Source organism: Aythya ferina (assembly GCF_964211825.1).
Source record: "Aythya ferina genome assembly, chromosome: 6".
Taxonomy (NCBI): Eukaryota; Metazoa; Chordata; class Aves; order Anseriformes; family Anatidae; genus Aythya; species Aythya ferina.
Window position 1 is genome coordinate 7,425,859 of NC_140303.1, and position 27,521 is coordinate 7,453,379.

Genomic DNA, 27,521 nt, shown 5'->3' on the forward strand with positions numbered 1-27,521 from the left:
ACTGTTTAAAGGTAAATGATGACATATTCTAAAACATGTTCAAAGAAATATACATGTAAGAAGCTGTTTCTATTACATGAAGTTATAATTAACTGTTGCTAAATGTTATGTTTGCTTTTTTTCTTTATGAAGAAAACTCATTGCTGCAAGTGAGAAACTTAACATATGCAGTGCTATATCTTACTTTTGAAAGACTCATCTTTCAAAAGATACCTTACTTGTGAAAGGAGGTTTGTGAGTTTATTATCAGGTGTCCACTTGTTCGTAGGTCCTTACTGTAACAGGACATGGGATGGCTGGTTGTGCTGGAGTGATGTTGCTGCAGGTACTGTGTCAGTACAACGTTGTCCTGACTACTTTCAGGATTTCAATCCATCAGGTAAGCATGCACGGGCTTCTGCATCAACACGTTGCTTAATAAAAAGCCTACTCTTTGCTCCACTCAAGTCACAAATGTACTAGAATTTAACTAACTCCAAATCCATTATTTTAACTTTCCCTTTATCACATACAATATTGGCAAGTTAGTGGTTTTGTTGTTTTTGTTTTGTTTTCAAATGTGCCTTAGTAGGATTCTGTAGATGAGGAAATACAAATAGAATTTAGATGACAGTTCTTTCTTCATAGAGATGAGATTTTCCCTCTGAGAAATAAGCAGAAACATTATTTATTTTACCTCAGTTTAGCTGTTGAAGTCAATAAGAGTTTCTCCAAATGAATCTTTTCCTATTTCTGTTAGCTTAACTTTGCATTTGTGAGCATGTGGAAAATGTCATAGATGTCTGCTTCTACTGCATTTAGTATTTCCCAAGGTCTTTTGATGCCTTTCTTCATTTGATTAGGTAGAAATCATCATATGGTCCCGGAAATTTTCCAGTCTGGTTCTTGAGCAGTTTCTCTATTAATATTTTCCTGCCTGTCCAATCCTAATTTACAGTGGTAGGATGTCAGACATCAGTTTATGTCTTGGATATTAAAGAAGCCATTCCTGTCACTTCATCTGGTAGTTCTGCAACGGTTTCATATATTTTGATACTTAACTGGATTGGAAGAGGAAAATCTATTTATTTTCTTAAGAAGAACAGATCATCAGTTGCCCTTGCCAAGCAAAAGCAATGGCCTCTAGTTTCTCAGAATTCATAGTAACAAGCAGTGTCTCTCTAGTCTTATTAATAAAGCTGTCATTTGTTTGCCAATCTTTTTTTTTGTGAAATACTAGGCATCAGGAAGTAGAGCTTCAGTGCTGACTGTTGTGTTTTCGTCTTGTTTTTCTTTTTTTGTTTTTCTTTCCAACTACTTTGGCTGTAGAAAAAGTGACGAAGATCTGTGATCCAAGTGGGAACTGGTTTAGACACCCAGAAAGCAACAGGACGTGGACAAACTACACCCAGTGTAATATCTATACGCATGAAAAAGTGAAGGTAGGAAATGAACAAATGCATGTCACCAGTTAAGAAATTGGTCTGAACAATTTAACATCTCAAAAATTAGGCAGCAGAGTTAATGTAACATCAAAATGCAAAAAGATAAAACGTGCAGAATAAGAAGGATGTATTGTTAACAGCAGACTCAAAAAAAAAAAAAAAAAAGTCTTTCACAGCTGATTTTAACTACTTGATTAATATGTTATCATTTTTGTTTGTGGGTATTTTAAATGTGAACTAGTACTAGTACTTGTCTATGCCATCCATATTCACCTACTGGTAAGCAAAATGTACTCCTTAAAAGAACATCCGTTACATTTTGCTCTGTAATTTTGAAGTAGGGTGCAAGCTCAGCAGAACTGCAGGACATTTGCACTTCTCTTGAAGACCCTGCTATCCTGCTAAGTGCATGGGTTTATCCAATTAACTCATAGTGACAGATTTTCAGCAGGTCCACAGCTTTATTTGGACTTACTACATCTTCCAGGCAGCATTAAGAACTGGGATTTTTTATTTTTATTTTTTAATTTTGTTTTGTTTTCCAATGTAATATGAAAAGCAGAGCTAATATTTTCTGTTTTACAAAAGTGTAGGCAAGCTTTAGTTGAGTGGATTGACCACAGGATTTTTGAAGGCCAAAGGTTAGTAAGTGATAAGAAGTGTTAGCTAGGGTTTTTTTTCCCCTGTGGCCCTTTCCCTGTGAATGTCTTGTGTCCTGGCTCACAAGAGCAATTTCTTTTTTTCAGTTTTTGAATTACTAAGCTGCCCACACAAATGGAAAAAACATGCTTTGTGAGTTGTTTGTTGTTTTTGTTTTTTCTATGTATCAAAGGTAGACTGTGTGCACTCTAATTTGTGTGGGTATCTATATAGATGGCACTTCCATAGACTTTAGCTTGGATGTCCATCCATTGGCAAATTTAGGGAAAAAAATGTGGTAAAGCTCCAACTGCTGAGACAGTCTGTGATATGTGAGGGTACAATAGATACAATTGCATATTCCTATCCCCCACCCCCGCAAAAAGCCTCTGTGTCCACTAGTAGTATTCATAATGTTTATAAAACACATTCAGGCATGGGAAGAAGCAGTAAAATGACACCATAAATGCCCCCAAAATAGAAATATAACATGTAAGGATAGACTGTGAGTGAATTTAGGCCTCATGGGGAAAAAAGCACATTAACAGTAGATAGACTAGATGGCAGTATTCTTGATACTAATAGGGATCCTAACTGCTTGCATCATTGCTGTCAGAGTGTTTAAGGTTATTTACCAAGAAAAAAACATTGAGAAAAGGTGATGCTAAAGCACTCCTGCATTGCTTTTTCTCAAATCAATTGAGTATGTCCATGGCAGTTTAATTTTACTAGTAGAGATTTATCAACTCATTGTTTCTTGGTAATACTTGACTAGAAATTGAGAGAATTTTATTCAGAGAGGATTAGATCACTCCAGGTCTTCCTGTATGAATAATGTGAGGAGCTTCTTTGTGGCCTTCTTTCAAGGCAGGTTAGATAATGCACAATAAACATGGCTCTTGTCCATTGCTCAATTCTTATTGTCATGGTAGTCCCTAGCATACCACTACAGTCCCTCTGTAGTCCCTAGCGTACCACTGTTTAGGGCCAGTTCTAAATTGTGCAGAAATGTTCAAAATCTTAAACATGCTACTTTTGTCTTAAATTGGTCACTGAATGAGGTTGTCATGTGGGATGTCATATGGACCTTCCGTAGAAATACATACATAGACAGTCTTTACTGTTCCAGGGTAGCACTTGTTTTCTCAATTCCAGATTTCTTATGAAAATTTCACTTAAACTACTGAATTACTTTAACTCCCTTTTTATATATTTTTAAAAAATATAATAACTTAAAAAATTCTAGCTATTCTACAATTCTAACTATTCTACAAATAGGTACCCTTGTCTCATCTAATAACATTTCTTAAAGCTTTACTTTGAATCTCCTTATGTGATTTGAAAAGTCCATATGTATGTAGCAGGCTGCAACCATTCAGAGCTTAAATTGGAGACACAGACTACGGAGTATATGAGCCCAAGGATTCTTCCTAATAGATTGTAGATATAATTATACTTTATTGTGATAGGAAAAGGTTAAATCCAAAGATCTTCATTTTCTTGTGTGCAAAATGGTTATATTGTATTTAATGCCAACTAAGTGATTTTGAGAAACAGATTCCATAACTGAAAATAGTTTTGTTACTAGAGAAAGAATTGATGTTAACATGCATATATGACAAATATTTACTTCACCAGTTCTTCATTTTTATTTTTGCTATGTACCTAGCTTTTCATAATACTGGAATTTGATGGTAGATTTATTGAATAATAGCATTTAGTCTTTACTATTTTTGAGTTGTAAATTTTTTTCATTCTTGAAATGAAAGGTAGTGTTCCAATATCACAATCACAGCTTTCTTGGAAGGAAGTATTTTTTCAAATGATGGGAGAAAAATTTATGAGCAAAAAATAAATAAATTAATATGTAAAGCACACTAACATGTTTTGCTTAAGAGATGCATAAATAGATGAGTCAAGCCTCAGACAGGAGAGCACCCAGCACAGTAACATAAATAACCAGATTTATATAAATACTCAGAAGAAGCATAGTTCGTACATAGTTTAAAAAAAACTAACATTTGAACTGCTAAGTCATAGCAACTTCATTCAATCTGTTACGTGCCCTACAGAAAGAGATTTTAGTAAGATGTTGATTTGCAGGATTCTGGATTTGATTCATCATTATCAGTAATGTTTTTATTATCTTCATCCTGTTATAATAATTTTGTAAGTAGAAGAGATGTGCTTGTGCTTATTAATAATAGTTGTATATGCATCACAAGTGTTTGATTTTGTTCTTGTATTGCAGACGGCTCTGAACTTGTATTATTTGGCCATTATAGGACATGGTCTCTCAATTGCATCACTTCTGATTTCTCTTGGCATATTCTTTTATTTTAAGTAAGTATAAGTAAAATTCTTTGTAAAATTTGTAAACTTTGTAAAATAAGTAAAATTAGTCATTGCATCATAGTTTCAATACTTTTAGAACACTAGATATCCCAGAATATTAGACAGAACAAGAAGGTGAAAAAAATCAGTATATTGGATTGGCATTGAACATGATGATATAATAAAAATTTAGGTTTCTTTTCTCAGATACCTAAAATTCCAAGTCTTCAAATTAAAAAGTGTAGCATATGTTGAAAATGAGAAATAGGAAATTGGCACTAGAAAACATAACAATTATTAAAAGTGTTTGCAGGGGAAGGAGGGCTGTTTGCTTGCTTGCTTGTTTTTAATAATAACTGAAGGTGTGGGTATGTCAAGCATGGACCAAAGTAAACAGAAAATGGAAAGCAAAATACTGGTGATATATGATGGATAAAGTACTATTCCAAAGTAGGTAGCCACAAAATATGATAAATTGTAAAGAAAACAAAGCTAAGAGCAACATTAGGAATGGGAACAATAAAAATAACCCCCCTTTTTATTATTCACCACGTTACAACTGTGATGGTATGCCTTATCCACTGACTACAAGTTAATATAGTATCTTCTGGCAAGAAAGTTTGAGCCGTGTATTACCAATGTCATGACGAAGTGCAGCATACTGCAGGGATCTTTTAAAATTACGTCTGCTTAGTACTTCACATTTTGCGAGCTCTTTCCTATGAAACTTTTTTTTTTTCTTAGAAGTTGATGAGGCTTAGTAGAAAGCTGAAACCAGGATCACTGAAACCCGTGTTGCCACACGAGCAGAGCTGAGGCAAAGTGCAGTGCTGTCAGAGATGAGTTGTTAGCTCTGCCAAATGCTGCACTGCACAGTGCAGGCTTTCCTTGTTAACTCACAGTAGTTCAATCTGCATCGATTTTCATTGGAAAAGAAAGATCTGCTCTACAGACTTACGTGTTTCTTACCGCTACCATCTCACCCCACCCATAATTGTTCCTAATATGTAAACATGAGTAGCATGTATACCAGTAATGGTGGGGATGGGTCAGATTTTGCTTTTCTCATGCTCTGGACTTTGATTTGATTTGATAGGGGTTGCAAATGTCTGCTAAATATCATCGTTGTTAGTCACACCTGGCTGGCTATCACGTTTCCAATTTAGATATGCATTATTTGCCTAAATTTGCAATGAATTCCTAACAGTGTTTCAACTTAGTAGCTTCTCTTTGAAATACAGTATTCAAGATTACTTCTCAGCTTTTTCTGACTTGTTCCCAACTATTTCCAAGTTCACTTTCCCTCCACAAAATCAAAACATGAAATGGCCCCAAGTCTTTATAAGGTTGATTTTGCATTAAAAAAAAAAAAAAAAAAAAAAAGTGCAATGCTATTACTGTAAACCTCACAAGACAAAGTTCAAGATAAAAATAAAAAATAAAATCTCCCATGGTAGAAAAAATGCTTTGACATAGACTTCTAAGGAGAAAATAAAAAGATATTGAATATGATTTTAAGAGCTCAGAGACAGTAAAGAACAATTTTTCTGTACTCTAATATGAAAACCAAGCCAATTTCATCTCCACTTGTGGCACTTACTGCAAAAGAAGGTGGTTTGCTTTGCTACCATTAGAACGATGCTATGTTTGTCATATCCTCCAGGGACTTTTTTCTCCCTCTGGTAGAAGGATCCTCTGTCCTCAGAGAACCACATGGAATTAATCCAGATCCACAAACCACAATTCTAGACTGTGGTTATGTTCAGATATAAAAAGAAATTGAAAAAATTAAAGGAAGCTAAAGAAAGTTCTCTACAAGCTGTTCTCTTGGGATATGCAGTTCTTCTAAAGTATTTTTAGTACCAGAAGGATATTTAAGGATCTAGATTAATACCAGGATGTATTATGTATCAGCTGAATGTTCTGTAATTATTCGTAGCTTTAACAGGTGGACTTCTTTTTCTCCTTTATTTCTCTTTTGCTATTGTGTGTGGGTGCTTATGAACTTGCCACATTTCCAGATAATTTATCCTGTTAGCAGATCGATAATTTCCAGATGACATTTGCTGACTTGCTGACCATCAGAATAACTCTAGGGTTGATCAGAAAGATGGGATATTTCTCCATAGGAAAACTGACTTTTTTTTTTACTTTTTTTTTCAATTATCTTCAGTTTTTTAAGTATAAACTATTTAGATTTTGACTTTATTTTTTTTCAGATTTTAGTGCATTTTATTTTTCAACTGAAATTTTTTCTTCAGAAAACTACCTCATTAGAAATACTTTGCCAGTGTTCTCCAAGTGGGTTGGAGTTCTTGTTTTAAAAACAAGCTATAAGCTTGGAACTCTGATCTTCCTATCTGATAATTCATCTATGACAGATAAAAGTAACTTTTTGCAGTGGCTCTGCATTCCTGTTCTGTTATGTACTGTAAATCACACGTGCCTTATAGGAAGTTTTTCTTAAAATAATTCTAAGGTTGTTTTCATAAAGAAAAGTAGGCAACAGAAAACAGAATAGAACAGTGCATTCAGAGAAAGGGAAGCTATAATTTCAAAGATACACACACAAAAAACAACAAAAAATGAAATAAAGGAGAAACTGTTAATCAAGCATCATGTCAACTCACAGAACAGCACTCACAGGGGTTAGCAACAGTAAACATAGACTGGGCAAACAGCTGGATGATAGATTGGTAGATACGGGGTTCCTAAGTAACTTGAAGTTAATTTCAGCTGAAAGGCTAATTCTTCTCATGTGAATATATGGGTCTCACTGGTTGAATCTTGCTGCATTTTAGTATCTTTTTTTTTTTTTTTTTTTAAAAAAAGACTCCAAACACATCTAGGTGTTTTTGAAAACGTTACCTTTTTTTTTCTTTTCTGGAAGTACTGGAGAAATGATTTTTTCCACAGTGCCCAAGACATACAGGAGTCGAATGAAAAGAGGAAATATATAATTTAGCAGGAGGTCTATTTTTATTTTTCTGCACAGGGTTTAATCCAGCAATAAGTCTTTTGAATGGTCTTAGATCATAATTAGGAGAATTAAATGATTAAAGAGCATTATGTCACTAAGAAAAACAGAAGGTCTATAGGAAGGGTAACAGAAAAGGGAGGGTGGGGAGATTTAGGAAGAAATTCTTTTATTACCAAAAGCAGTCTTCGTTTTTAAATGTCAGCAGTCTTGCTTTCTTGTTTCTTGTCCGGTGATCCTTTCAATCCTTTTATGCATGGGTGGAGGTGGGTGTGGATGGGTGTGTTTGAATATTCAACAGGAACAGCTGCTGGATGACCCTGAGAGATGGCCCCATTAGCTGTACGTGCTTTTCCTTGCCTCTGTGTTGAATCTTAACAATAAGCAGACAGACTTCCAGGGTTCTTCAGGACTTGTTTACACAGAGCTGTTAGCTGGAATCTTGTGTTGCTTACTTTCTTTCTATATGAGCCATATAGGAAGAAGATATGGATGCATACTCAAAGAATATAAACACTATGCATATGTTAATAATCAATGCTTTATGTTTTGGGCATTAAAAGGATTTAAAAAAAAAAAAAAAAAAAAAAAAAGCCTTGTGAGATACACTTTATCACTTAACTTATATCCATAGCTGTGTTCTGTATTTTGGACACTTTTTCGTGTTTTCCTCAGTCAAGTAAAGCTTGGCAACCAGGAGTTTATGTAGGGTTGATCTGTGTTCTGTGTGGCACCACTGGTTCCTTAAGTGGTTTCCTTCCCCTGAATTCAGTGTATTTAGCCTCAGGGCTCCATGGTGTGATTTGCAGAACCTCTTCTGCCTGATTCCTGGTATTACGCTGTGCATATCTCAACCTATTTGCTTACTCCATGTATCTCTGGGATGCTTCATGCACGCTTCTTGTGATAGTTGCAAAGAATGCAACCAAGGAGTGTAATCTCTATAGGCTGTCTTTTTTTGACCATCTCTTTTGTTAGTGGGGTCATTTGTTTTCATGTTTCATCCGTTGTGTTCTCAACAGATTTCAACATGCTCCTCTAGCTTTTGTGACTATTCTATTTCTGTATTTCTCTCTCAAAATATAAAGTTCTTCTCCTTCCTGTCCTGCTGGCCCCCCAACTTTAAGATAAATCACTGATGTCTATACTTTATCTTTATTTCAGGCATGTTGTTTGAAAAAGCTAGAAAACTTAGAACTTGATTTCCACTCCGCCCCCCCCGCCCCGTGTGACAATTCAGACTTGTCCCTTGCTGACCCTGTCCGTGTATTTCTGATATTTCTACAAGTGAAAAGCAGTTGCCTGTGAAAGTGATAGACTTTACCCCCCAGCTGAGCTGTTCCATTTTGCGAATTAGTTGTACATCATATTGCTGCCTAAAACATGGAGGGAGGGAGATGCAGTTATACAGCACAGGCTTGGGTAACTGGGTTCTTTCTTGGAAATAACCAACAGGCGTCTCCACTGTTCACCAGCCTTTAGTCACCTCTCTCTGCCAGTTGGGTAGGTTTTTCCAAGGAATGCGAATGCTGCAAGATGGGCTCTGTACCCATCTGCTGCCTCTGGCATGCTGTATGATTATTAGTCAATTTACTCTTATGTGCTGTGCACACTCTATTCTAAACCTAAAACAGTCATTTTTACCCATTTTTTAAAAAAACGATCATCTGCTTCTATAGCAAAATGGATGTTATTTGGAATTTATTTGGATGTTATTTCAGGAATTTTGTGCTTTAATATTCTAATGATCTGAATTGTTTTTATTTCTATGTAGGCTTTCTATCTTTTGTGTCTGTAAAATTGTTGTTTTTGTGTTTGTGTTTTTTTGTTTTTTTTTTTTTGGAAAAACTTGCATGAGCAGCACTCTGTCTCTTGCGGTAGCACTAAGCTAGACCTGATAGAATGGCACATAAACAGAAATTTGCTATGACAATGGTCATTGTTAGCTATAGTTTAATATTAATGTTAATGTTTGGATTAATATTAATATTAATTAATATTAATAATTAATATTAATATTAATGTTTGGATTTTATTTTTTTAAACATTTGAAAGTAATTTTTTCCTTTTAATTTTATTGCAGTGTTCAAATGAAATGTTGAAAATGAACACAAATGCATTTATATATGGCATTTTAACTGTTAATATTCTGTTTATAACTTGGTTATATACAAGTTCAGATCAGTTATTCACTATTTACTTACTGGGTATTTCTGTAGCTATAGGATTAGGGGAGATAAGTGACTGAGAATGTGAGTAGAATAGAACTGTCCTCCAAAAATCTTGACAGCTCTGGATAAATGAAAACATAGAGTAGAACAATTTCCTCAGGCTCAGGTATGATGATTAATTGGGAAATAATCAGGTACTAACAAAAACAAATGTATAAATCGTACAAAATATGTTATACATTACCCATATCAAAATCCTTTTTAGATAACCACTACAAAGCAGGTCTTTAGTTGTGAATGTATTGGAACTGAATGTACTGACTTTCCTGCTGTGGTCAAATAAGTGGAGATTAAGGGGAGATGTTACCTTTCACATTATTCTATTAAATTCGGACTGGAGTTGAAGAAAGGGTTGATGTAAGACTGCATAATAAATAAAGAGCTCTAGTATTTCAAAATTTCAGAGTTGTCCCCAATTACGCATAGCTGTCCCCTCGTGTATTCATTTGTTCTTGTTTCTCTTTTCTAGGAGCTTGAGTTGCCAAAGGATTACCCTGCATAAAAATCTATTTTTCTCTTTTGTTTGCAACTCTGTTGTAACAATAATTTCACTGACTGCAATTGCCAACAATCAGGAGTTAGTTGCAACTAATCCAGTAAGTGAAAGTATATTTGGCAGCCTTGTTGATTTGTATGTGAAAAACTTCAGCAATGCAGAAGGGATAAATGAGGCATGAATAGTTGATGAAATGATGTACATAGCAAGGTTAAAATGTTCAGTAACGGTGTAACCATGTTACGTATTTCAACAGATGGCTAACAGTGATTTGGGCATTTCACATTTGAGGTTTCGAAATAATAAAACAGCTTCAGAGACAGAGCATACTGAACTGCTCTTCTGAATTTGTACAGATCACGTCTGCGCTGAAACAACGACAAGGAAGCAGCCTATTCTAGATGATGTAAGAGAGGTTATGACAGTTGAATTCACCAAGAAAGGGCAGTTTAAAAAAAAAAAAAAGGCTCTAGAATGTATTTTGGCAGTCAGCTACTTTCATGTGGCTTTTGCTTTGCCATCTTGAGTTGTAATGAGAATTAATTTTTCTGTGAAGGGAGATCAAACTGACACTAAAGAAGACTAAAAAATCCAACCCTTAGGGTCTGATTTGTCTCTCTCTCATTTCCTGATAATACTGGGTTAAGCGTGAATCAGTAGCCTGTCCCAAAAGGCTAGGAGTTATAGCAACGGAAGAGCCTGAAAATCAAATACATAAACAAACAAATCCCTAACTATGGCTTTATTTTTATTTGGACCTGGAAGATAAATTTAAATTCTGTGAAAGTTAGGGCAAAAATCCAGAAGCTGTTGGAATCAAGTAAAAAGATAAATTCTCTTTAACCTTTCAAAAGCTCATAAAAATTCTGGATAATATGCCTGAGATAGCTGCTAATAATCATCAGTAAGTGAATTAGGTAGTAGAACGTGGTAAAGCAATATTGTGTTTGGTTTAAGCTAAGTGCCATAACGAGATCAATCACTCAAACGGAGCAATGTCAGAAGAAAAAAAGAAGGCATGCTGTGTCTAAAAGAGCAAGTTATAACTTCTTTTTAACAACCTCACATTTTATTCTTCACAATAAGCTACAACCATTTCAATTGAAGAATATCTGAGGATATTTTGAATACAGATATATGCCAACAAGAAAGCTTGTTATTAGAACCTACCGTATGAGTTGTCCCATGGCCCTAAGTTCAGTTATGACTAGGTTGAAATTGGGATCTTTTGAAGTGTTTTCAACATGTAAATCATTTGCTATGGCATGACTGGTATAACCAAAGGGGAATTAGCTTCAACAAAGTCCATTTTCTCATGTAGTTACCATTCAATAATTTAAAGACCCCCATTTGATTGGAATGGTCAGTTATGCCAATATTTACAATAAAGAGAAATATCATTACTGCTTTCTGCCATTATGCTGGAGAAACTCAGAGTTCTCATGTCAGCTTTAATAAGAATACAGACACAGTTACTAACTTGGTCACCATGAAGTATGGAAATTTAATTCCATAAAAATAAAAAAAAAAATGTAAGCATAGTGAAAAAAGTGAAAAGTGAAAATAGTGAAACTAAATATGAATATTTGACTCAAGCAGTATTTTCTCCATTTTGCAAATTAAATCTGTGAGATTGCTGCAACTTATGAATTATGTTGTACTCTGCTTTTTCTGCAGATTAGCTGCAAAGTGTCACAGTTCATCTACCTGTACCTAATGGGGTGCAACTACTTCTGGATGCTGTGTGAAGGCGTTTACCTGCATACTCTTATTGTGGTGGCTGTTTTTGCTGAGAAACAGCACTTGATGTGGTATTACCTTCTTGGCTGGGGTATGCAATTTCACATTCTGTATTGTCAGGCCAATGTTATCTTTTACTCCTTTCATGAGAATTTGAACAGCTGTCCTGTTGCTTCTCTGCACTGGCAGCTTTGAATAATGATGACACACCCCTCTTCTTTGTCTGTGGTGTTTTAACAGGCATAGAAATATTAACGTAGGAAGTTGTATGTACCTCTATCTTTGCTGAAAGAGAGATTATGCATTACTGGAGTCAGGAAGCGACTCCTCCTTTGTGTAGAGAAAATAGTCTCCTATTATAAAAAAGACATTAAGAAGTAATTATTCATTGTTCCTCATCTTGAAGATGTTTATTCAGGAACGAATGTTTGTTTTCAGAGAAGTCTGGCCACGTCTAGGGTGGAGGGTCAAAACTGAGTTAGAGATCACCAAGGATTTATTTTTCCAGCAGTTCCATTTGACCTGTATTGTTCACTAAGCAAATACAGAATAGCAGTAGCTAAAGATCTCAAGTAATGTCAGTATTAAAACTAACAAGCCAGATGTGGTGATTTCAGGTAATGCACAACAGCATATTCACAAATTGCAAGTGGAACTCGTACTTCATTGCATTGGCACATTCATCTGTAACATGACATGGTACCAGTATTGTCAGCTGTCCCACAACAGACAAAGCTGGTTATATATAAAAATATACTGATATTTTTAGTATTACTTAGTATTTAGCATTACTGTGGACTGCAGTCTGAAAAAAATGTGTTAATAAAGATTGATTGTTACATTCTGAATAGTTATAATTTGATTTGCCTTTTCTATCTGTACAATGGTATGGATTTCCCGATAAAACAGTGGGAATAAGGTTTTATACACTCCTCTGGAAGAAATCTGGGAAAGCAGAGACTGAATTGATGTTACTTTATTTACTCTGTGATTGTATATAATTTGGATGAGATGAAAATATAGAAGATTGCTGCAAGAGATGCATGTTTGCTTAGCTAGTTACTTATTATGTAGGTTTACATATGAAGAAAATACTGTTTTCTCTTCACAGGTTTTCCACTGATCCCTGCCTGCATACATGCTGTTGCTAGAACTTTGTATTATAATGACAAGTAAGTAGTATCTCAAACAGCTTTGCAAAGCAGTTACAGTTTCTTTAAGGAAAAGAAAAAGGAATAGAACAAGTAACAAAATACCAAATGTTTTTACTTTCCCTGTTTGTTTTCTCTAGCTGTTGGATCAGCTCTGATACTCATCTGCTGTACATCATCCATGGCCCTATTTGTGCTGCTCTATTGGTAGGCATTTTTAAGATAATTTGTTTTTCTTGCTTTATTTTTTTTTTTAATTGTTCTTGGTGGTCTTATAAATTGGTAATAGCCTAAAGCTAACAATGACTCATTCTCAGGACTCAACGCAGCAGGTATCTTGGACACAAAAGATATGGAAATCTTGACCTTATTAAGGAGCTATTACACAGATCTTTGACACTGAAGACAGTACATTTTAAATAAGTAACTGAAGACACCACTTGTATATAAGTAAATATTGTACTTCAGTCACTATAGGACTGAATGTAACCTATGAAATACAGTCAATAGTTTATTTCTACATAGGTGCATTATAAAAGAAAACACTAATATGGACATACTTATCTTAACAGAAACTTCAAGCAGATCTGGCAAAGGTATTATATTCATGTCTACTGGCTCTCTTTATGCTTTTCAGTTTATGTAAGAAAATTCAGTAAGAAAGAAAAGATTAAGGAAACAATTTTGGAAACAATTTGGTTTCCAGTCTGTGTGAACTTCCTTTTCTGTTAAAACTGTTAATAAATACTTGTAGAGGGTATTCTGCACATACAGAATTCTTTCTGAAGACCATTTTATAAATCCTGCAGTTCTTTTAACCTGCAGTTTCATTTACAGTGAAATTAGCTGGTGAACATATATTTCGAAGATGGTGTTGATACTATGACACACATGAGGTCCTCTGCATGAGAAGCCAGAAGCAGGCTGAGATCCTTGGTGTGTTACTAACTACTGATAATCCCTTGTCCTGTTAGTCAGGTCAGCCATATGTTATTATAAAGACAGGTTAACTAGTATAAACTTGAAACCAATTATAAATCCTTTCTATTTTTCTTCTCTCTAATTTGCACAAAAGATGAAATCTTGTTTGCACAGAAAGTGAAAGGACTTTTTGCTCACTTCAGTAGCACCATGTTTTACCCAGCAAATACATGCTGTTCTCCACTGCCTTGTGGGACGTTACTTCCTTTGTCCAAGTGTCTCCACGGATATATCACTTAAGTAAAGCTCTTTAAAGCTGAGATATAATTTATCTTAGTCAGAGCTTGCTTAAACAATAACAGAAAAAAAAATGTATTATGAGAACTATAGCATTGTTCATGAAGTGGCCTCATTTTAGGATATAAGATCATTTTCTTCTTCCCAGCAGTAGCCTCCACAAAATCACACTAAAAATAGTGGCAAGACTCCCACTGATTACAAATCCATGGAATGACTTCCAAACTGTTAAGTCTTCTTTCCGCTCAAGGCAACACTAAGAATGTCTTCTGATTTTATTGGAGGCATAATAATCTTCTATACTTGCTTGGTTTTGATAGAATCTGTGTCCATTCTCTTTGCAATTTACAAATATGTATGCCTTTGATATTCCTATATTTCTTGTGAGCTGACTGAAAGTGTTTCTCTTACATTTTTCTCACCTCAATACAATCAGTAAATTTATGTGAAAACCATGAAGGAGTAATGAAGGTTAGACTCAGCTATACGTCTTGACTGTGATGTGTGTGAAATGAAAATACCTTAAAGGAATTCCTTTCCTTTTTGATCACAAAAATTAATATGTCAATTCAGAAAAAACAAGCCAGGGATAAAGACAGAAGATGAAATGCATGTGTTCAGACTTGGTGAACAGAACCCTCATTTGCTTAAGCAGCTTGCTTGCCAGATACAATTTTCACACTTTACGAAGCATGACCTGCTTTAGTAGAAATTTAAGTAACACTATTAAACTGCAAATTAGATAACAAGGGAAAAGACACTGTTTCTATTTGCAGAAGCAAGATCTCAAAGAGCACGAAGAAGATTGTCAAGGGGATGCCAGGAGGAATTGGCAGAAACCATTGGGTATTAGGCCTGTAACTTTTGTACATCACTGAAAATACTACATTGCACGATGTTAGCAACAACTCTGCTGGTCCTTGCTTTTGCATAACTGTGGCCAGATCCCTGCCAAAGAAACTGCAAACAGGAGCAGACCCAAGTTGCATTTTGATTGGAGTTGTCTTCAGTTAACACTTTTAATTGCTAATGTTTGCCTAAGCAACCACAACTAAAGAAACAGTGTAAGAATGAAACAGTAGAGGGTGATGTTGGTTATTACACTAGCCAAGTGTTGATCCAAGTGGAGGCAGTTTTCAGTGTAGGCTTCAGATATGCCAGTGCACTAGTGTTCTAGTTTGCATTGGTGTTACTGAAAGAGTAGATTGAGTGTGGCAGAACATATTGACTTATAAGCTCAGCTAAATTCACAGCTCTGAAGGCAGAACCTAAATTCAGCTAAGTTCCTAGTGAAGGTTCTAACATTTCATCTAGGATTGCCTTCTCTGCCTTTGTTTCCATTTTTGTTCCTTTGCCTGGTTCGATTTCCCAGTCACTATGAAGCTGCCAGTATTATTCTGTGTGTTTGTCTGCAGCTGGCACACCAGTACTTCTTTGGGACTTTACAAACAACCATCACAGTCAATCTGATGATAATATATACACAAGTAGTTGCACAGGCCTATGTTTGCTTAAATGTAAAAATCTACTCGCTACCTTGCTAAAATCAAGACCCATTTTCATCACTTCAGTAAGAATTTGGTTCATCCTGATCTCGCTGTTTTTGTGACAGAAGTCACAAAAGTCATCACAGATTTTGATGAGTACCTACTCATCAAAAATTAGTGCTACATACTTACTCTAATACTTATGCTTCTCTTCTCAAGTCTGTCCTCTGCTTTGCCTCGTTCATCTTTTCTGCTTGTCCGAATATCTTCTTGCAAACACTGGCTATGTTTATTTTTGTGCTTTTTGGCTTCGGTGAGTAAGTGGAACAATGAAAAAATTTCTGTGCATTTCATCATTTTGTAAATTTACCAGGTGGTGTTTTACTCATAGCTGCTGCAACGTTCATCTTCACTCAACATTCAAGGACAGGATTATAGGAATTGGCCATGCTACCAACATACAAGGGTGAAAATTGAGAGAGAGAGTTGCTGAGTTAATAATTTAAGTGAGAAGGACTAAATTTAGAAATGGAGGAAGGACTTATTGTCTGTGTGTGCTATAGGAAGTTGGATGAGGATCATGGGCTGCATAAAATCTAAATAAATCCCTTGACAGAGAACCAGGAGACCTTGGTTGCTTATACAAAGCCAAAAGGTAGTTGGAAGCTTTCAGAAGAAATTCGTGCAGTAGTTTCCTATGTAAAACAATTTCCTGTTAAAATGATTTAAATAGCAAGTAAGTAGAATATAAATAACGTAACATATCTGTCAAGGGCCATGTTGCCGTAACAATACACAGCTGTTTATTGTGAAAACCTTAATTGACATGCCAAGAACTCTGCCAGGGTTATGGAGGACATGGTGACACACATGGTCTGAAATGGCTTCCCTGTTCGCACTTGTGCTATGGAGAGACAGAGGCCTCTTCCTAGACAATGAACTCCTAGTTATTTTAGAAGGGACTCGTCTGTCTTTTTGCTGGCTTCTTCCCTACTCTGCCTCTCCTTTTCTCTCTAGATAATTGTTGACAGTGAAAGACAGTTATCTGGAAGAAGAGATAAAAGGCCCAGACTCTAGCTCTCTGCCTTCCATAGTGGGTTCCCTGTACAGCATTGCCTGGCCTCTTGTGCCCCTGGGCAAGGTGCTTGGGCTGGCTGTGCTTTTAAGGGCTCTTCTAGCTCTAGCTTCTCTAAGGGGTTGCCATTATTTCATGATAGTGGAAAACAGTGTAATCATCCCTACCGTTGCTGTTGCTCTGGTTATTCACATCATTAGGCTGTAGTGTGTGTGGGGGGGGTTATTTTACACGGAAATGATAAGAGAGTGTAGTACTTTTGCTTTTTGGTTTAGGTTTTTGTTTTGAACTGTAAAAATAAATGAGAGTTTTAGGACAGAAGGAACTGTAAGTTAATGATTTTTTAAATAAAATCACAGCAATGATGAAGCTTTTTTAGTCTTCATAATCAAGGTTGTAAAACAAATCTAACTGGTTACTGCGATCTAAATAGGCAAAGAATAATAGATTTTAAACCACTGAGGGTCAGATTTTTGCAGGACCTCGATTGTAGAAACCTGTGCTATAGTTGCATATATGATACATTATTACTATAAAGTCATTGATTTTTTATGGGCTAGTTTCAGTCAGACTATGACCATTACAGATGCTGTAGTGATATCCGCGTGCAGTGCTTACCTTCTCCCAGAAACTCTTTTAAAAAATAAATAAATTTAAATAAATAAATATTTTTTACTAAATAAATAAATAAAATAAATAAATAAATAAATCTCCTACACGGGCATTAAAATAGCTGAAAGCAATATAAAAAATATCGTACATACTAGAGATCACACCTCTAGAGACAGTGGCTTGGACCTGTGGTCTTCCATAGGGTGCTGCTTGTGCAGAAATCATGGCCAGCAGTTGATTTCTATGCGTTGTTTTTATAAAACAGCTACTGCCATTCTGTTTTTTAAATTTAAATCTGTTACAAGCATCTTTCAACTTTTTACTGTTATTGTAACAGCAAAGAGAAAGGTATAGGGTCTGTTAACAGTGGAAGATCAACAGCTATCTGGATGGATATTTGCTTAATACTTTAGAGGAATGGAATTTGGCATTATACATCAGAGCCCACTCTCATCCTCTTAAGATGTTTTCAGCAAATTTTAACTTGTTCTTACTATATAATCAGAATGCTCTCTATGCACTGTATGTTCTTTTTGAGTTGTCTGGTTTTCAGTATCACAAAATAGTGGGGGGATTATTTGCAGAGTCTCTTTAGTGTCATTTTCTTTTCCAACAGGTGAATCTCTTCTTCCTGTTGAATATTGTCCGCGTTCTCATAACGAAGCTGAAAGACACCCACAAGGCAGAATCCAACCTGTACATGAAAGCAGTGAGAGCTACCCTGATTCTAGTCCCCCTGCTTGGCATTGAATTTGTGCTGTTTCCATGGCGACCAGAAGGCCGGATCGCTGAGGAAGTCTATGACTACGTGATGCACATCCTTATGCATTACCAGGTAGGAAATATTAAATAGTTTTTGCCCACTTGAGCTAGGAAGGTGTTGGCATGTGAAGCAAATAAAAGAGCGATGATCCTGTTATTTTACTTTTTAAAGACCTTTATGCAATATTTCTATAAATTACTTCAACTTTCTCAATACACTGAATTTTCTTTTCTTTAAAAGAAAGAAATGTACCATGGTAGTCAGGAGGCCCACTACTTTTTAATAAGGTAGTTTTAAAAATGATTCACAGATTTTAGATTCGTACTACACTTTCTTTGCTATCTATATTGGAACTTTATCAGGAACATCTAATTATCTGAAACTGGAAAAAAAAAAAAAAAAGTATGTGCATGTGAAATAAAACAGAATCTTTTTATTTTACAGGGTCTACTGGTGGCTACAATTTTCTGCTTTTTTAATGGAGAGGTAGAGTAACCGTTTTTTTATTTTTATATATGTATACTTTTGTATTTTTATATATTTTGTTTTTGTTTCAGTAATTAAGGATATAGCATAGCTGAAAAATATAGTTCCAAAATCAGAATTTAATATGTCGTTGTGCTTGGATCAAAATTTTTTGTTGAATAAGAAGTGCAATTTTGAAGAACCATCATCAGCCAATTCCAAAACCAGACTTCTTTGTTCTTATGTCAAAGAACTGCATCACATTTCATTAGTTTATGGAACTGATACTTCTTGTAGCTAACAAGCTTTGCTGTTAACTTGAACAGATCAAGGTCCTAGCACCCAAGCCTTATACTCTCAAGTGCACAGGGCCTTACTGTCAGAGATAAAAGTGGTAGAAAGGCTAAATAGATAAAATTGGTCATTAATGTAGCTCTTGCTCACAAAAGGAAACAAAAATAAATGAACAAAAACATCCCACACAAAAAAAAAAAAAAAAAAAAAAAAAAAACTTTTACTTTTCCAACACTTCTGGCAGAGGAATGATTACAATCTTCCACTTATCCCTACACATCTGTTTGTTCATTTGTTCTACATTTAGTGAAGTTGCAGTCTATGGCTGTGAGCAGATGTGTGGGAGTAACCAGATGTTGTCATAGGATTGAACCCTTAGTTTCTTTTCTCAGATGTTGTGTGCTTATATAATGGACAGTAATATTTACTTACGGGTTAAGTATTTGGCTCATAAAAGAATTGATTCAAGTAGGTCATGCTTCCCACTCTTCCTCTTCAAATTGAAGCTGACTGAATTGCAATGAAATTTCCATGTGGTTTTGTGATTTTATTTTTTTTCCAATAAACGTATGAGTGTCCTTATATATTATATTTTATTTTATTTGTTTTTCAAAGGAAGCAGAAAAGATGAAGAAAGAGAGATTTTTTTTTTTTCAAAGTTTATAGGACCTGGGCCAGTGTTTTTGATCTGGTTTTATGGTAAAGTTGATCCAGGTTCAAGTCCCAGCTTATATATTTGAATCAAAGCAGAACAAATCACTAGATATTCTGGATGTGATTTTACCAATTTCCCACATTCAGCCCAAATATTTTACACACTCTTTCCCTTCTAAATTCTATACTTCCAAATTCCTTCTAAAAAAAAATTAGAAAAAATCAGTCAGAAGTTTTTCTGCTCCAATGCAAAATAGGGAAAAAATACTCCATCTCTAGAGTTTCTATGAAACAATATTGTCCACTGCTCAGCTCTGCATTTTAATCCTCTTGGATCTTTTCAGGCTATTTTACTCCTCAAACAAGTTGAAACCTAAATTTTAAAGTACAGTATGTTTAGTAAAAAAGATTTGCTTCATATGTTAATTTTCCACTGCTACAAACTCATAAGGTATTTTTTACATTGTTCTCTTCTGCAAAAGCAAACTCTAGTCATTCCACTAATTCAGTATCCTACACTCACCATTGGCTGATCAGTGTAAAGGATGAGCTCCTCCACAGCTTGAACAATGTGGGCAGGATAATGTTAAACGGTGGATTCAGACACTTGAACCAAATGTTTATACTCTAGGCCTTGTCTTTGTCAGTTAAACATGTATGTGTCCACTTGCTTTATATAGGGGAAAGTTATGCTGGTTAAACCAGTTTTACTTCTGGTTGCGTTGCTTCAGTGACCAATACTGACCTGTTTGGGGTTACTTTCTTTTTTTTTTTTTTTCTCCATTACCCTCGTTCTAGAGGGGATCTATTACTTCATAACCAACAATTAGTAAGGAAATCCATGGGGAGAATGGCACTGTACTTAGGAAAAACTGTCTGCGCAAAAACAAGGTTTCCTTGGTCTATTAAATAATACTGCTTCTGGCATGTGAGCCTGAAGACATATGGCATATATTTTGTTGCCATTATAATCTGTTGCTGTCATAGCAATGCGTTAACTTAGCCTGATACCGTAGCTTTGCTGTTGTGTACAAGGTGCTGCTCTATCAGCATCTATCATAGCAACACCTCATTATATCCTGTACAAAATGAGAGGCATCAGTGTTAACACTTACATGCTGTTCTGCAGCAAGGCTGTGGTGTGAAGGTGAATGCTGATACTGGAATCGACACTTTGAGTGGCAATGGGAAAATGGTGTTCCAGTGGGGTTATTAGCAGTTAAAAATGCCAAAAGCAATCATTTCTTTTTAAACTAAATTGTAGCTTTTCCCAACTGCTACTATACCTTTTGATGTTTTCTATGGCAAATATCAGGAGCCAAACTCTGTTCAAGTGATGGCTTGCAGGCTATCTTGGACACTGGCCAAAAGGCCAACCAGTAGAGCCAGCATCTTTCTGCAATAAAAGAAAGACCAGGGTCTTTTCTGTACTGGTCTTACTGAGGTAATTTACCATGCAAAAAAAGAACAAATGGAAACTTACTGATATGCACCGATTGATTGATGTGAGTGAAGGTTATGACTTTGAATGAGACCAGTGATTTGGGGTGCATTGCTGGATAAATGTGGGCATCTAGAAAGTCAGTCCTTTGCTAGTTGATGCAGAAGGGATTTCCAGAGTCACTGGTTATTGGGCAAATAGTTTGTGTGAAGAGGAAATAAAATAGTCTGGATCTCTGAGCAATTTTTGAAGAGATGGTTCTTTAAAAACAACAACAACAACAACAAACACCTTTTGAAAAAACAATAGTTATTGGCATTCTTAGCATTCTTTACTTGGCATCTTCCCTGAAAAAATAATTCCATGTGAATTTCATTAATGTAACACTTCATCAATCAAATATGTGCAGGTGTTTAACCATGTTATAGGAGAGGAAGCCCATGATAAACATAACATCCTTTCAGTGACAAACTGGGGCCTTTAGCTATTTACCAGTGTTATTTTTAACTCTGGTAGAAATACAGAGTTCAGGAAATTGTCTTTCTAGTCATTTCATTAAATTGTGGTAAGAAAACAACAACGTTTTTTTGTTGGTTTTTTTTTTGTGGAAGAACCATAGCAGATGGTATAAGACAATCATATAAGAATTTAGAGTTGCTAAGGATGTGTCCTGTTGAATGTAAGAATGAATAGAAATGACCTTTTTACCTGTAAATCTTATCTGTTGACATTAGACTTTAGACCAGAGAGGACAAAGCAGAAAATTTTGTTGCAGCTGCTCCTCCTATAAGCTGGCAAATTTGATGTGAAAAGCACAAAGAATTATGCCTATTGAAACTTAAATTCTTTCAGAACATCTCGTGTGACCTATCACTTGTAGGTACCCCAATTTCCAGGAGTATTAAGCCTTACTACCTAAGTTACCGAGACATTTATTATGACACTCACTCATCAAAGAATGAAGCCTAATGGTATCTTTCCAAGTGTTTTATGTGCTTTTGTTTTTGTTTTCTATCACAGGTCCAAGCTGTTTTGAGAAGACACTGGAACCAGTACAAAATCCAATTTGAGCACAGCTTCAGCCACTCAGATGCTATGCGCACCGCTTCCTACACTGTTTCATCAATCAGTGATGTTCAAGGCTATGGCTACAATCATGACTGCACCAGTGAACATTTAAATGGGAAGAGCTATCATGACATGGAGAGTGTTGTTTTAAAAACTGAGAAGCTGTATGGTTGATTGCCAAAGACTTGGCTGATGCCAGAAGTGTTCACCCTCGTAGTTCGTGAACTTGAAGTTTGATTTAATGACTTCATGGCCAGAAGATTTTTCCTAACTTGGGATATGTTTTTCTCCTGCAAACAAAACCAACACATTTTTCACATGTATATATACATATGTTTGTGTTTCGTTGTATCTATATAGTATGGACATCCATACATCTATCTATCTGTATGTGCATTTATGTAAGGATACAAACTTTGCCTCTTTAGTTTCTACTGTGTAGACAGAGTTGGCAATTTTTTGTATAAAGGGAATCAATGAAGGATTTCTTACTTTCTTGGAAGTTTGTATAAAGACTGTGTTGTACTGAAACCACTTCATTTGCCTATAGAAACTTAGGGTGTAAATAACATACTGTACTGTCTTAATTCAACCTAAAACTGAAAAAAGGAAAATGGTTAACATAGGTGCAATAATTACAGTAGATTGTCCAGTTTAATTTTGTGTCTAGCGTTTGACTGTCCAAAAAAAAAAAAAAAGGGTAGCCTAAGATAACAGACTCAAAGATATTGATGCTGAGCCAGTTAGATTTGATTTTGACACTATTTTAAATGAAGCATTAGACATGCCAGTGCAAGTTTTAGATTCTACTTACTTCTGTATTGCAATGTAATGATTTACAGCTAGCTTTGAAGCATTTTATTTAAAGTGCTTTCACATACACAGAAGTGTCTCCTCCTCTTCAAGTTTGTCAAAGTTTCTTAGCAGCTTTACTGCAGAACAGATCAATGAGGCCTTACTGCCAGAAAGAAAAGTAGTAACCTGAATACCTGTACCTATACCATCCTGACACTAATGCAGGCTGATGGAACTTCGCTGAGTGCTTAAGCAATTTACTCAGCTGGAAAGAGATCACATACTGATTTTGTTGTTGTCATGTTGTTTCTTTTGTTTTACTTTCGGGTATTTCCATGGCCATATGCTTAACAATTTATTCCTTTGTTTTGGGGGCAACATTTTTAATTAATCGTGTGGCTTGTTTTGTCTCAGAAAAGTATGAAGGACTGAATGCAGTGCAAATGGTATCCTACCTTTAAAGCCAGCATAGCAGAATTCAGATTAATCAAGCAAATTAATGTTATTAACATATATATTTCATTATTTGGAAAAATCCAATATAAGCGTATTCTTACAAAGCTTCAAAAACATTATGGATTGAGAATATTATTTTGGGAGTGCTTGAACAGGATTTAAAAGTTGTTTCTTTTGGTTCTACTGGTAGATAAAGGCCTCATTGAAAACTGCGGAGGTTGATGGGAAGGTCTTGAGAAAATGTGTCTATAGCAATCTACATTTTTGAAAATCTTTATGCTTTAAAGAAATAACATTTTTCTTTAGAGAAATGACAAAATTGCTAAAAAATGAGAGGATGGTAAAAGGTGAATTTATAAAAGTCTTACTAAAAAGCTCAGAAGTAGAAAAAGGTTTTAATAGTTTATTTTGCAGATAAGCCTACTTCAAAAAGTAGGGGAAGAAGAGGAAAAGTGGATACTGGAGTTGATAGATTATTGTAATGCTGACGTACATCTGGTAAGCAAGTCAACAAACTTAAAGACGGTTCTTTCTGAGACCACTTTAGTTTTACGTACTTAGGTTTGTATATGAAGAACTTGATTTTAACATTTAAATGTTTTTGTCAGTAGCCTTTCTGTAACCTTCATTAGCATTTAATTAATTTGCTGTCACAGTGTTTATTGGTTTGTGACTTCATAAGGCTTTCAATGTTTTATATTTAGAAGGAGAACACTAGGAGGATGCAGTAAATTCATGCCACTTGCACCTTTCCCTAGTGTTTTTTGTTTTGTTTTGTTTTGTTTGTTTTGTTTTTTGTTTTTTTTTTTTTACAGTTACGTCTCGGGTTTGAATTTAGAAAGCATTTTGTTAATATTGTAGTTTCATAACATAGAATTTTTGCTAAGCTGTTAAAATCAAGATTTCTCTTCTGGAAGGCTGTTTCGTAGTGAAAATCAGTTGGATGCTATACTAAAGAGCAGCATGAAATGTCACAATCAGATGTCACAATCTCTTATAAGAATACAGTGATGGCATCTGTTATAACGTGATTAGAGATTACTACTCTGCTTGCTGATCTATGTAGTGTTACTTAAAAATCTGTGCAATGTTCTCAAAGTACTAGTGGTGCAGAAAATCCCTTGTCTCATATAGTGTCTTTGGTATAGCTCGGGGAGGACCAGATCATCAACTGGTACAAATCTGTCATGAATTCCACATTCAGAGTCAATGGGTACCAGCTGAGAATCAAAGCCCACACAGATACCTGTCCATTTAAAAGTGCTTCAGAACCCTTTATGGCATATTATCAGACAATTCTTTCAATGATACCTGGTGGGTTGTTATAATTAAAACAAGTAACAGCTGAGAATGTGATATGGTATTAGATTTATAACTCACTTTATCTCTCAGCTAGGCACTTCAAATTTAATAGCCTAAGAAGTTGTGTCATTTTATACAAAGTACTAGATGCTCATAGCTGCCTGTCCCCTGTCAGAGAAACTTGTAATGGTAATTTGCAGGAGGAGGAGTTTGTTTTTTGCACAGAAATGGTCCTGCTTCTGCGTACGGTCATAGCATACTTCTAAGAACGCTTTTTCAAAAGAAATACATTCAACTGGACATGCAAGAAAATGTTCATGTCTGTGGAGGGAGAGCTACAGTCCCTGCTCCTCGTGAGATTAAACTAACCTATGTCCTGTTTTGCACTGGAAAATAGGAAGACTAAATAGGTGATTTTTATCTGACCTTTTTCAGTTCCTAGACAGCCAAGAGCAGGGTCTGTTGGTTTTTTTTTTTCTTTTTTTCTTTTTTTGGTCTTTTATCACTATAAATTAAAATCAAATCCTTATACTGATATTTCTTATGGCTTATTTTCTACGTTGTGGAATATTGTAGTCACTATCTGTATTCTCTGGGATGAAAGCAATCTCCAGTTTGGAGGGGCTGTGAGATTCCATTGAACATGCATTCATCTATTATTATTGGCTCTTTTTTTGTTGTTGCTATTTAGTGAGGATTTATTGTGTCAGTCTGAAGGGGGCTACAGAAATGCTTATATTATATCAGGTATCTGTAATTCTGGCATCTTAGTTTTGTATGACTGGAAAGTCTATTTTTAATGCTACTGCCTTCAGTTAGTAAAATGCACAGATATAATTTCCAGTGCAAAGTCTCCTCAGTTTTTTGTTTTGTTTTTTAATGTTATCAACAATGCTTTGTATTTTTTCACATTGTGATGATCTACTAGAGTATTTGGCCATAGAAATGCTGCAACACATACTATTTTTTATGTCATGAAACATTTGGGCTGGAAACCAGGCAACATTCAAGTATTGTACTGTGTAAATAAGATTAATAGAAGCTATAGCGTTGTATTTATTGCTTACACTAAGAATGAAATGGAAAAAAATGTGAAGTTATTTTTTGGTTGTGCTTTATTTTCACTTTGTTCATATGAGTCATGCATTTTAATTACTGAAAGTATTATGTTTGTGATCAATAAAATATTACTATGTTTATTCAGATCTCTTGTATTGTAATTTGGCAATAACAAAGCCGATCCAACCTACGATTTCACAAATGTCTTAACTGTGTGTTATTAACCAGGGAGAAAAAGTCATTACAGAGTTATTAATAATTATTGAGTATCTAAGTGTTTATTTAATATTTAAGTTTTTAATGCATAGAAAAGTGTTGCAATTCTGGAGGAAGCTTGCACAGATGGCTACAAAATGACTGCATTTTTTTTTTAACTAAATTGCTTCTTATTCCTATTTATTTGTCTTTTGAATCTGCCTTTCATTACTAAGTTATTGATAATTAGTTAAGAAACCAACTGTTCTGTTCCATCATAAGCTGGCAGCACAGCAGAGGCTAAAGTAAATGCATCTTTTTCATTCCATCATCCTAGATTGAGTTTCTCTCAACTTGGCTCTCAACCAGACCCCAACCACAACGGCTCCAAATCACTTAGCTGTGCAGAACCTGTTTCGTTCGAGCAAGACAAGTAAGAAGCACAGTCACAGAAAGAATGAGTGAGATTTTCTGGTTGTGGTTAGTTTTTTGTTTGCTTGATTTCCTTCAGATATGCTTGATGGAATCTGCGCAATAGTATTAAGCACATACATGTTTTAAATCTGTAGCATTGTGGTTTTTGAATATACTGAAGTTGTACCTCAGCATAGGCACAAGCCTCTGAACTGTGGGCGTAGAAGCTCTAGTGAGGAAGTGAAATAACTGCAGTGACACTGGGCCAACTGTCTCTGTACACACTGCTGCAGGTCTGAGTTTTATAAAAGTTAACCAAGTTAAGTATGCTTCTACCTACGGTGACAAGATGTGAAATTTAGCCATCTATTTTCAAGTGAAATCTACAGTAATCCTGGTTAACTCACTCATCAGAAACTGGGAAGGTGGGTGTTCTTTAAGCATCTCCTTGAGTAAATTCTGTTAAATTTAGAGCCAGACAACTTACCTGGTCCTAAAGTGAAACATACTGCTTCAAAAATGTACATATTTATATACCTACTTGAGTGAGTTTCTACCATGGCTCTTAAAAAAAAATCTGTGCAATAACTTTAGAGTAACACAAACTGTTTCTATCATTTTTTTTTTGTTTCTCAATGCTGCTCCTAAGCTTTGTGTCTAGGTGAACTGAAGGTATGGCTTAGAGCTCAAGTGCCAGGAAACATCTCTCCTTCAGCAGACTTCTGTTAAAAGGTATATAAGAAATCCTCACCTAGAATTTTTAAGTCTTATATGGGGTAATAAGCATTTTGGTTCTTGGCTATTGCCAGGAAAAGGAGTTCAATGTTATTACCCTTAGCCTGAACATCCTCATTTCAGAGATATTATTTACAAATGGGCACTAAATGATGACTGTTTAAAGTTTCCTTGTGACACTAGAAGATTAAAAGCTAAGATGGCAGAAAAAGAAACTGAGAAAAGAACACTTGTTAATTTATAGTTGATTAATTAAGGCCTTTGCTGCATGAGTTACAATGACCCCCTCACCCTTAACTTGTTTTCAAGTGGAAGGTAATATAATGCAACTGAAATAAGGTTAGAAATCTTACCTGACTTGATAATTAAATTTCATTTCTGTTGAGCTGTGATACAATATTCATTGTTTCAGTTTTAGCTACTTCAATTATTCTGATAGAATTATAAGTTGCAGAAACAGCTTATATATATATTATATGCTCTAATTGCAATTAAG

The 27,521-nt window shown here is 35.3% G+C and overlaps 1 protein-coding gene across 2 annotated transcripts in view; it reads left to right on the plus strand.

Annotated features, from left to right (window-relative positions):
• CALCRL (calcitonin receptor like receptor) overlaps nucleotides 1-25,825 on the plus strand; it is a 61,805-nt gene extending 35,980 nt beyond the window's left edge. For both annotated transcript variants that reach the window (XM_084522928.1, XM_084522927.1), the window contains 10 exons: nucleotides 269-379; nucleotides 1,309-1,421; nucleotides 4,315-4,406; nucleotides 10,075-10,201; nucleotides 11,779-11,932; nucleotides 12,953-13,013; nucleotides 13,133-13,199; nucleotides 18,001-18,219; nucleotides 18,592-18,633; nucleotides 22,022-25,825. In XM_084522928.1, coding sequence (XP_084379054.1) covers nucleotides 269-379; nucleotides 1,309-1,421; nucleotides 4,315-4,406; nucleotides 10,075-10,201; nucleotides 11,779-11,932; nucleotides 12,953-13,013; nucleotides 13,133-13,199; nucleotides 18,001-18,219; nucleotides 18,592-18,633; nucleotides 22,022-22,243 — 1,208 coding nt within the window. In that variant the 3' untranslated portion in view covers nucleotides 22,244-25,825. The remainder of the gene's footprint in view (nucleotides 1-268; nucleotides 380-1,308; nucleotides 1,422-4,314; nucleotides 4,407-10,074; nucleotides 10,202-11,778; nucleotides 11,933-12,952; nucleotides 13,014-13,132; nucleotides 13,200-18,000; nucleotides 18,220-18,591; nucleotides 18,634-22,021) is intronic.
• Nucleotides 25,826-27,521: the final 1,696 nt, after the last annotated feature.